This window comes from Ascaphus truei, chromosome 3 (assembly GCF_040206685.1).
Source record: "Ascaphus truei isolate aAscTru1 chromosome 3, aAscTru1.hap1, whole genome shotgun sequence".
Lineage (NCBI taxonomy): Eukaryota > Metazoa > Chordata > Amphibia > Anura > Ascaphidae > Ascaphus > Ascaphus truei.
This window is the reverse complement of record NC_134485.1, coordinates 316,275,630-316,287,284: the sequence shown is the minus strand read 5'-3', so window position 1 is coordinate 316,287,284 and position 11,655 is coordinate 316,275,630. Positions and strand designations below refer to the sequence as shown.

General features: G+C 43.8%; 1 protein-coding gene across 3 annotated transcripts in view; it reads left to right on the top strand.

The window, feature by feature from the left end:
* Positions 1-397: 397 nt before the first annotated feature.
* The window catches only part of TSC22D1 (TSC22 domain family member 1), an 87,960-nt gene continuing 76,702 nt past the window's right edge, over positions 398-11,655 (top strand). For 2 of the 3 annotated variants that reach the window (XR_012799932.1, XM_075591101.1), the window contains exon 1: positions 433-4,240. Coding sequence is in view for 2 of the 3 variants with exons in the window: in XM_075591101.1 (XP_075447216.1) it covers positions 1,461-4,240 (2,780 nt within the window). In the remaining variant the exon portion in view is untranslated. Of the gene's footprint in view, positions 4,241-11,655 lie in introns of all 3 variants that reach the window. The other variant, XM_075591102.1, reaches the window with a different exon arrangement.

Genomic DNA, 11,655 nt, shown 5'->3' with positions numbered 1-11,655 from the left:
CTACAAGAAGCATGAACATGACACGATGACTGCCCTTAACATGAGTCACTGCCATGCGTCTGTAGGTGAGTAACAGACACCTCATAACCTCCCGGCACATACCCCTGGGACAACAGGTGCATTAACTAGGGCTCTCCTTGTCCAATTTCACAGATTCCGATAACTGTTGGATTATTTTACATCCTTCATTGTTTCTTTAAAAATGTAAAATGTTGTTCACAGACAATCCCCAGCCACGTGGCCTTTGCATTGCACAATAGTCTCTCCCCCATCCCAGCGCACTAAACTGCTCCGAAGCTCTCAGACAAGCTGGACACGTCTGCCTGACTCCTGCACTGACGTCACCGCCCTGTGCGGGGAGAAGCCGAACGCTCCCGAAACCCTCGCCCTCTCCTCTTCGGCAATTTCCGTCACATTTACTAGGGCGAACCCTCCTGCGTCACTGTCGGCGGCGAAAGCGCCGCCCTCTCCCCTGCTCTCCCTTCTGCGGGCCTGGATCTCTTTATGCCTTTCTGTAGCCGCACTGCGCATGCGCGCGGCCGCCATCTTCCTTTGCCTCCTCCCTCCCCAAGCTCTCTGCCCCTCCCCCTTTTGTGATGTGCTTCCCCGGCTCTGAGCCGCCGCCGTCGTCCTCCAATGCCGTGTGAGATTTAAAGAGGGGGGAGGGACGGGTGCTGTGTAACAGGGAGCCGGGGCAGAGAGGAGACACACCGAGAGACAAGAAAGGCAGAGTCACGGGGAGGGGACCGGCCTGCTCCTTATAACGCGCGCTGCTCTCCGGTAATAACGGTGGATCCGAGGCAGACACCCCCTCCCCCTACAGCACGGAGAGAGGAAGAAAGACTCAGCAGTTGCCCCCATTTACACATCTCTTTATAACGTCTCTCCCGGCTACAAGGATGGGGTCGCCGCCGGGACCCGGACAGGCTGCATGTTGATGGCTGTCAGTGATGGCCGTATCCCCCGGCACCACCGCTCAGCTCTCCCCGTCCAGCTCCTCACCCACCGGACGCCGGGCGCACGCCCGAGCCCGTCACCCAACCGGATAACGCGACGACCCCCCGGTTCTGTCTGGTCACCCCCGACAACCGCCTCCCGGATACAGGGCAACAACAACCATTGCTGCCACCGCTCCAGGATTGATAACGAGGGGTTGTTCATAAAGAACAGTGCTAATCATTGTAATTAACAGCAGAGAGGGAGGCGACTGCGTGCCAGTGTCACACTGCGCCTCACATCCGTGTATTATATACATAGAAATATATCATTCGCTGGACACGACTGGATACTGCGCAGAGGAGTGGGTGACGTCCATCTGTATTTATATACATATATATATCAGGGCTGCAGCTGCCTGATCTCAGCGGGGGAGCTCTTATCCCCTCAGTAGGGGGATCGCATATTGCACGTTTTGGAGGAGTGAATGTGGGTGGGCTAAGGGCGAGAGGAGGAGAAATAAAATGCACCAGCCGGATCCAGCCGCAGATCTTGCTGCCAGGAAGATGGCGCACCCGGCAGATTTCCCCAGAAGGGGCAGTGGCAGCTTGCCTGCTTTCAATTCAGCAGCAGGTCCTGGGGTTAGTGGCCATGGCCTGTCGTCCACGGAGGACTATCAGACTCCTCTGCTGGTGCAACCGCCACCTCCCCCTGCAGCATCTTCATCTCCTGGACCCCAGCAGCATCCTCCCCAGACCCTGAACTTCCTGCCCCAATCCCTTGTGCAGAGTGGGTCCCAGATGAAGAAGAAAAGCGGCTTCCAGATCACCAGTGTAACCCCTGCCCAAATTTCAGCCAGTATGAGCTCAAACAATAGCATAGCCGAAGACACTGAGAGCTATGACGACTTGGACGAGTCCCACACTGAAGATCTGTCATCTTCTGAAATATTGGATGTCTCTTTATCTCGAGCTACAGATCATGGGGGTCCAGAGAGAAGCTCTTCAGAAGAGACTTTGAATAACTTTCAAGAAGCTGAAACTCCTGGGGCAGCCTCTCCAAATCAACCTCACCTCTCACAGCATCATTTACCTCCAAACCCTCAACAGCATATCATGATCAATGGGAATGTACACCACCACCATCATCTTCATCATGGGCATCATCATCATCCTTCACATCCTGGGATGTCTAGTGCCTCCATTCCTGGAGGGGCTCCTCTAAATGCAGCGGCTGTAAGACTGGCTACAACTGGAAGCTCTGAGTGTCCTGTCACAGTAGCAACCATCTCTTCTGCACCTTCAGCTGCTCCACCTGCAGGATCTATACCACCTACAGCACGTAAAGCAAGTGGTCCTGTAACTACAGGTATCAGCCCTGCCACTGGCAGTAGTACAATCAATAACGCTAATATTGCAAGTTCGAGTGGATTGACAAGTGCTATGTCCAGTGGTGTAAATGTAAATTCAAGGAGTGTCGCAAGTACTGGTAATGCAAGTGCTGTGTCTGGCAACATTAATACAAATATTCTAAGTACTTCTGGCAATGGCAACAATGCTTCGTCTGGTACCATTAACAATGTTTCTGGTGCAACTGCAGCATCAGCAGTTGGACCAGCTGCAGGACAGCAGCAGGCAGCACCTTTAGCAGCAACATCTAGGTTTAGAGTTGTAAAATTAGACTCCAGTTCTGAACCTTTTAAAAAAGGCAGATGGACGTGTATGGAATTTTATGACAAAGAAAATGCAGCAGCAGCAGCAGCTGCTTCAGAAGGAGCTGCAATCAACAAAGCGGTAGAGAGCATTAAACAAAACCCACTTGAAATGACGTCTGAGCGGGAGAGCACCAGTGGGAGCTCAGTCAGTAGCAATATCAGCACTCTGAGTCACTACACAGAAAGTGTTGGAAGTGGAGAAATGGGGGTGCATACAATGCAGCAGCAAGGGTTTCAAGGATTGGTCCCTCAGCAGATGGACTTCAGTAGCACTATTATTCAGAATGTCCCTGCACATAATATACCACAGAGTATTTCACAGTCCCAGCTTGCACAGTTACAAATACATTCACAAGAAGCTAACTACGCCCCACAGAAACATGTAGTACAGTCTTCTGCTCAAACTACTTTGAATGCTGCTGTTAGTGTTCCGCCGGCCCCAGTTAATATTCTTGGTGTACCATCCTCTTTAGGACATCAACAGCCTGCCATTTCCACTATGACACCACAACAATTGCCATATACTCAACAGGCACAGCCCATGCAAACTCTGCCAGCTGTTCCACAACAACAGTTACAATATGCACATCAACAGACGGCCATGGCTCAGATGACTTCTGGGCATGTCATGCCAATCAATCAAAGTTCTGTTCCAGGGAATTTACCAGAATATCTACAGCATCCACAAATACTACAAACGGCAGTGGCCCCTGTGCAGTCCAGTTCCACAGGAGTTGGTAACACTGCAACAGTGCCTGTTGCCCAAGCACAAGTTATGCAGGCGCACATACAGTCTACAACAACGCAAGCTTCACTGTCGGCTCCGGCTCAACCTGTGGCACATGCTCAGGCAACTATACCTGCAGCAGGAGGTCTTATTTTAGGTGTTGGCCAACAAGGAAACCAAACTACTGCAGTGCATCAGACAACTGTTGGTCAAGCTGCAACATCAGTTATGCAACAGACTGCTCCTCAACAGGTGTTGCCACCCATTCAGGCTGCAGTAGGCCCTCAGGGAATACAAGTTGGTCCCCCTTGCCTTCCACAACAAGTAGCTATTGCACCACAAAATCAATTACCCCCTGCACAGCCTCAGGCGCAACTTATTGAACCTGCTGTTCAAGGAATGACAACTCAGCAGGTACCTGCAGTTAGTCCTTTACTTACAGCCACCAATATTCCTGCTGTTCAACAACTAAATACAAGTGTGCCTCCTGGTATATCTTCTGCACCAACAAATTTGGGCCCACCACCAACTGTCACTCAACCTTCAGCCATGCAAAATGGGAATTTGGTTCAAAGTGCTAACCAAGCACCTGTGATTGCAAGCTGGCCAATAGCACAAAACCTGGCCCTACAGATGACATCACGTGCTAGCCAGTTCCTCGCACCATCGCTCATTCAGACCGTGGCAAGCCGCATTGAAGGTGCCCGACAATTGATGGAGCGTTCAGTGGTTGGCTTACCCCATGGCATTGTCACCGAAGGAACTGCTTTGGATGGCAGTGGTGGCCTACAAGTTTCTGGGTCCTTGCTTCCACTGAAGTCCCTGCCCCTGTCAACATCCCTGGTTGATGGTGAAGATGAAAGGTAAGGTGGAATAGTTCTTGAATTGGTCACAATCCTTTATCTAATAACTTTTTTTAGTCTTACAAATTGCTTAGCCCCATTTCAGTCAAGTTTTTAATGCCTGCCTTTGAGCTTGTAGAGGGCTTCATGCATTTTCAATGTGTTATCTCCTTTCCCAGTTTATTGGCCCCAATAAGGGACTTCTGCAAGACTTTGAACAACTGCCTTTCGACGCACCACATATGTTTTGTGCTCAATAGAAACAGCATTCTTTTTGCATCTATTTCTCTGGTACATTGCAAAACCAGAGGTTTTTTTACTTTGTAAAAAAAAAAAGTTAAGTTAACCTCTTTAGCTGTAGAGGGGCCTCCAATTTTATAATAGTGACATTTGTTTTTCGGACCCTCTATTCCTTATTTATACATTTAATACGTTTATACAGGCATTAATTTCATCCACAGGACACTCACAAATGGTTTCCTTCAGCATGGACCGCTTTCAGCATTTGAATGTGATCAGAGCTACTCAGTATTTTATTAACTGGCATAGAAGGGTTTGGCTTCTTCCCACACTGCTCTATATAAGCAATTATAAAAACATGTAACCTAAGTGGCCATGCTGCAAATAGTGCCATATTTACATTAGGGGCATTTTGTGGCGGCCAAACGTTCAACTTCCATTAGTACATGTGATCTCGGCTCCTCTAATTGATAAAACCAATTCCTTATTTAATGTTGCTTTCTCCTTTTTTAAAAGCCATAATATTTTTTTGTTTACTTTTAGAAGGGCCTACAACAATTCCTTATCGCATGCTTCTAGCAGCTAAATAGTTGGTGTCATTACTGCCATCACACAGACCAAAAAAGCAATTGGATCCAATGACTTTAAGTTTAGTACATGTCCGTTCTTCAGAGGAAGTAAAACATATTGTTTGGCCTTTAGAGAGTGACCGAAACGTCTACGCAGCTCTGTACATAGAGCTTTTTAGGCACAACACTCTCCTTTTGTAGACCCGTAAGTCGTCTTCTTGGTAGCATAGGATGACTTGCTCAAGGTCGTTAGAAGCTTTTCAAACATAGTTCACCCATACCAAAGTCAGTGGTTAACAATAGATTGCTTCTTGCTGCTCAAATGTAAACACTGTACAGTGTAACTGTTTTAAATCTTAAACTATGACATTGACAAGTTGGGGGGAATAGCACGAATACTTTGTAAATATTAGGCTCCTTCCGACACGTTTGTTTGGTCTGTAGTCTCTCTTTAAATAAACTGTTCCCTGGCAACCCTGAATACTGCACTAGCCAGAATTGTCTGCATAAAAAGATGCTATTATACTAGTGTAACGTTGTGCCAATTATGTTCGCAACAATTAGAGAGTATAAGGTACACTTTAATACACAATTCCAAATGTGGAGAGTGTAGCAGAGCCCTGCAGCACAGAAGATGTTATTATTTATTTATAACATGTTTTACCAGACAGTAATACTTGAAAATGAGAGGTAACTCAATGTATGTCCTGGGTACAGACTTATGATGACAGATACATTGTTACAAAGATATAGTTACATTAAGCGAGCAAGGTTATACATTATATACAAGGCATTGCATGCACAGTAAGATATAATATGTTATAGGTAACAGTTACAGACCAGATTAAAATGTTAGAGAGATGATTTATAAAGCAATATGCTGAGCAATGTGTTAACACACAAACGCCTTAAATGGCACATCGTGTAAATTACTGCAACGTGAAATGTCCAGAGCAATGAAAGTTAATAACATTTTCTAGCAAGAAAAACATATAAATGCATCCAGCCATGTTACCTTGTGATGCACCATTAACATTAAATCTATGCAGGCATTTGTATGTATAACTATACAGCATTCACTTTGTTAATGTAACATTTACCTTTTGATGTAGTATTTTATATAACAGGTTCTATTTTTGGTGTAAGGTGTGACTTGGAGGAAACGGTGGTTAGATACAGTACAGCAGTCATATTAAACAAGATTTTAAAGGTGCATCCAGTGCTCATGTATTTTAAAAACCACTTATGTTGTGTTCCTATTGTCACTTTTCAGCAAGTGACATGTTTGCATTGTAATATGTTTTGAGGTCTGCTTTTCCATTTTGGAAGATGGAAATGGCTAAGATTTCTGCTACAGGAAATATGTTTTGCAATACGAGTAGTTACGTTCTGTGGAGAACAAACATAGCAATTTAAAAAAGGTGCTGTAATATTTCTTGCATAATATTTTGCGTGCTTGTCTTTTTCAAAGATTTTTTTGGAGAAGTGTTGTGTGTGTGTGTGTGTGTGTGTACATACTGTATGTATATGTGAAAATATATATATATATATATATATATATATATATACACACGTGTGTATGTATGTGTATATATATGTATATATATATATATTATTTTTCTCTCGTCGTACATTACAACCAACCAAATGCTGGTTCCATGGGTTGCATTGCTGACTGTTACATCAATCCCATTTCCTGCCAGGTGGGTCTGGGAACCTTCAGTAGGCAATATTCCAAATCCCTGTTTCGTTCGCCCAAATATTAGTAAGAGGCAGTTGGGTCCCACCAACAGACCGGTTTCTAGATTAGGATGGAAAGACATGTATACTTTGTACAGGAATAAGGGGGCAATATCTTGTTGTATCTGTGCAGTGTACCCCAATACACCATGCAACATAGGACTGAGAAGTTTACGAGTGTGTGACTATTTTTATAATGTTGACATGGCTAGTTTGGGAGTAGCGCTAATGACTAAAAGGATTGTGCAGGGGTGCGCAAACTGGGGGGGGGGGGGGGATGAGATTTATTTGGGCTGGCAGTGGCAGAGGTCCCACGCTCTTCCGCTAGGCATTTAAATGAAATACCGGTTGACTGCGCCCAACCTCTGCAACCTCTGCCACCTCTGCTTACCGAGATTCAGCCGGCTCAGGACGTATCCCCATGGCAATGCGGCATCATGGGAACGTGATGTCAAATGACGCAGCGGGTCACGTGATGTCACATGACCCCGCAACGTCATTTCATGCCGAACTAAGGTAAAGGGGGGCACGGGAGGGGAGAAGGCAGGGGGCGCAGCAAGAAAAGTTTGCGCACCCCTGTTCTACTGTACCATGTGATTGTAATGTTTTGGTGCCCTATAAATAAATTTACGCAGATTAGTGTCTAATCTCTGCATGGGGGACTAATATCTATTGGTTGGGTAAAATCTATATTTTATTTATAAAATGTTTTACCAGGAAGTAATACATTGAGAGTTGCCTCTCGTTGTGTACTTGGTGACTTTTTTAATAATTTGTTTTGTATTGGTACAAATGCTGTCTTTGCATCTGTGGATGCTATGGGAGGAGTATTTAATGTAGCACAGAGCTTTTGATGGAGGTTACTCTTGCTTATAACTCTGATCTAGAAATAAGCCAGTGAATTTCCACTGCTGCTCTGTTTACAGGGAATGTTGGTGATGCTGTTGCCAAATGACGATGCGAACAAAAGGCCTTTTGTTAACACCTTTAGTCCTGGAAGGCCTTCTAATCCATTGCTTTGCCGGCCTTTCCAGTGATCAGGGGGGTCAATATGAAAAGGGATGGTACTGTTTACAAGTTACATTTTTGTAGACTGCATTTTGGGTACTAGGATGCAATAGGGCATCAAATCCATCTGCTGACCATATGCATTGCTTATTAAATTGATTTCAAGGGGCATCTCTATGTAGTGGGCAAAAGCAACTTTGAATACTATCATTCTATTTGGCTTCATTTCAACTATTCAATCACTAATGCAGAAAAACTTGTATCTTGTGTAAACTGTTTATTTTTCCGGTTCTCTGAAATTCATATTTTCAAGATACGTTCAGTATTGTTCTATTCATTTTGCGGTTTGGCTAATGATGGTATCATAATTACTGTACTGACAAAGAACACAAAACAATGGACACTTGACACTTTTCCTGTAGCTTCTCAAATCCTCATCCTGTTTTATCACGAAATTAGATTGTGGTTGTGAAAAGCCTCAGAAGTATCTGGTCCCATGGACCGAATCAGTCTAAAATCCTTAAAATACTCGTCCGTCCTTCCTTCCCGTTTTTCTTTCTTTTTTTTTTTTTTAGAAAGGTTGCCAGTCTCCAATATAACAAGTCACTGCCATTAGTTCACTTTGGTACTAGCTGGGACTTTATAACGTTAGAGTAACTTTGACTTACTGTAAAATTTTGAAGGCAAATGGCATAATAGGATGAGTTCATAGTTTAGTTTTTACTGATTTTTCAATCTGGACAATCGTGCGTGCGTGTGAAAAAAAAAAAACCAATTATAATACAGAAATTTTCTTTATTGGTCTTCACATTTTGGAATTTCCATTTTATATGCAAATGTAGCTCTTGGTGTCCCGTAGGTTGCCACCACAGTATTTTTATATACTGAGGTTTGTTTTGAATTGGATAGCGAGGAGACCAACTTTTTGGCAGGATATTTCTCTGCAGCATCTAGAGCAGAGGGTCCTCCAGTCCTCAGGGACCTCTAACAGTGCAGGTTTCCAGGCGGTCCTCACATTAGCACAGGTGGCCCAATCATTTTGAGTGACCCACCTGTGCTCAAGCTGGGGTATCCTTTAAACCTGCACTGTTAGGGGTCTTTGAGGACTGGAGTTGGGAACCTCTGCTCTAGAGCAATACGTACTTTCCTCCCGAAATCCCAGCACTCGGTCTCTCACTAGATTTGCTACCAATAGCTAGTGACCTATTTTAAAAGGTCAATTTGAGAGCAAGGGTAATATGCTTAAAATAGTGCAAGTCTGTTATCCCCTGCCATTACACTTGCACCTTTTTTTTAGTGTATTTTTTCCATTTGAACTTTTTAATGTTTTTAATTTCTGAAACATGTAACTACTATTAAATCCTTCTGATCCGTGATATGCTGAAGTGCAGTTCTGTCCTCCCAATATTGCTTATTTAGAAAGCGAGCTCCACGTGATGGTCTTTAAAGTAGATTATCAACTTAATTTGTCTTTTTTTTTCTGTCTGTTATTTAGTTTTAAGTTTATAACAAAACAAAAAAACAACTCCAAGCCTGCCGTAGTGTTCACATGGCAACTCCTGGTGTTTTATTCTTCCTTCCACCAGGCAACACAGCTGTTTTATGTGCAGGCTATTATTGTTTATTTTGTAAAGTGCCAGACTATTCCACAGTGTGGTACAAAGAATATTATCTGAAACTATCTTAAATGTTTCAGACCAGCTTCTTTTGAAGTCACTAATTGTCACACTAATAGTTACTTGGGTCACTAATTGTCACACTAATAGTTACTTGGGTCACTAATTGATAGGGTTTAGGGGCTCATTTTAAGAGTAAGGTTAAGGCCATACAGCCTTCGCCCATGCAGAGGCGGGCGAACGCTGTGACATCACCCGCGTGAAGCGGTGCGTTTAGTGTCCATGTTGGACGCGCCATGGGGGGGATGCCCGGGGGCGTCACAGAGCTGGTTTGCCCTCATTGGACGAACCGCTCACATGACCTGCCTGTCACGCCAAGAAATCAGTTTCTCCTGATTTCTTGTGCAACGCGCACCCCCTCCTGCTTGCGTCTGAGCGGTTTATGGGCGCGATCTATGCCTTTTAGGACACCCCCGCGCGGTCTGCAGCAGTATGGACCTGCCCTAAGATAGTGTTTACAAATCTGATCAAGGATCGAAACTAGAACAGTGGAAGCTGAGATCCTACTGTACAATATTGTGAGGAAATCTTTAAAAAATGTAAGCAAGGGAACTGCCTCTTTTACCCTTTTTAGTGTTTTGTTGAGTGCCGTGGCTGATTCAGCACTTGCGATCCCGTTATCGTGACAGCGGTCACATAAGGGGAGGAGTCTTACCCCTTCCGTCCGCCACCAGTTCGAAAGGAGTCAGGACGCGATCTGATCTCCCCTAAGAAAACATACATTTTTGGGGGTGACAGAGCTACTACATCATGGGTGCCAGAAACCATGATGCATTAGCTATGTCCTAGGGCACTCAAAGGGTTAAATGGCCCTAAAGATGTTGTGCACAAGCTTTCAATACCTGAAGAAGAGTTCTTCCATTGAAGGGTGATATCGCATATGTTTGATCGGGAATTTTGGAGTTTACACATGTATCATTGTGGAGACCTTAATCCGGCACTTGTTCGACAAGGGCTGATGTCGGGATGTGTGCACACACTGTGGCACTCCACTAAAAATGGCGTTCTGTCTGGGTACCACTGGAGACGGTAATACAGAAAGGATGACGCAGGCACTCCAGGGCTTGGAAAAAATGAATAAAATTTATTACAAAACGATCAACATTTCAGCTCACTACAGGAGGCTTTATTTCAAGACGATGTATACGTATCAAGACAAAAATGTATATGAAACCTAGAGCAGTATTATGTTTTTGGCATAAACATATGCCTAAAAACCAAATGCTAAGAACAGGTGTCTTATTATTTAATCTCTTCAGTAATGGTTTTAATGAACCTCCCTTATCACTGGACAAATATTTCCACTTATTTTCTTCTGCTTTAGAAGTAATAATCATTGCATCATTAGCCAGGGTGAAGACCATACATTATTGGTAAGATAAGAATTGTAGTAAGTGAATTTTTTTTTTCAAGTCTATCATAACTTGCCAGAAATGGTCTGTATATGATATGTCTATATATTGTGTGTAACACGCGCACGCACACGCACACAGTGCTGGCATGGTGTATCGCACAGTGATCCCGTGTTAGTTGGCATTGGCTCTTGTTGAATCTTACCCCATAGTGGAGGATGCTGCCATCTTTAATAGAAAGTTTGACTGCCAGAACACTGCAGTTTCATCATTCTTCCTGTTGTTGCCTACAATTTTTTTGTTTGTTTTTTGAATGAGTTTCACGTACAACTGTTTCCTTCTTAGAAGAGATTGTTAACAAATGTAACATCCAGGAAAGCAGGTTATGGGAGAATTTAATCATTGTGAAGCAGAAATGGCAACACTGATAGTGCCTGTTTAACTTACACAGAAATTCACCCTTGAGCATGTGTGTATAATTTTTTCCTAGTACTGTAATATGTTTCACAAGAGATAAGAGCTAGACTATGGCAGACCCTGCACGTTATCCAGTGCTTGAAGGCTAGGCTTGGAGAGGGCAATGCGGTAACTTTTATCATGCATAAATAATTATTATACAAATCATCCTTAAAATATTGAAGGTATTTTGATTGATAAAACTGCTTTATAAAGCATTAATCGGAATACAAAATATTTAATTGGTGGATATATATGTACATACGCCACTATTTCACACCCAAAATGTCGGCTTCCAAAGTGTACACCAGCTTCTGGAATTCAAAACAACCTTTCTACTTTGCTTCTAACAATAAAAATGTATCATGAGGGGAGGTTTTTGATGGGGGGAAAGC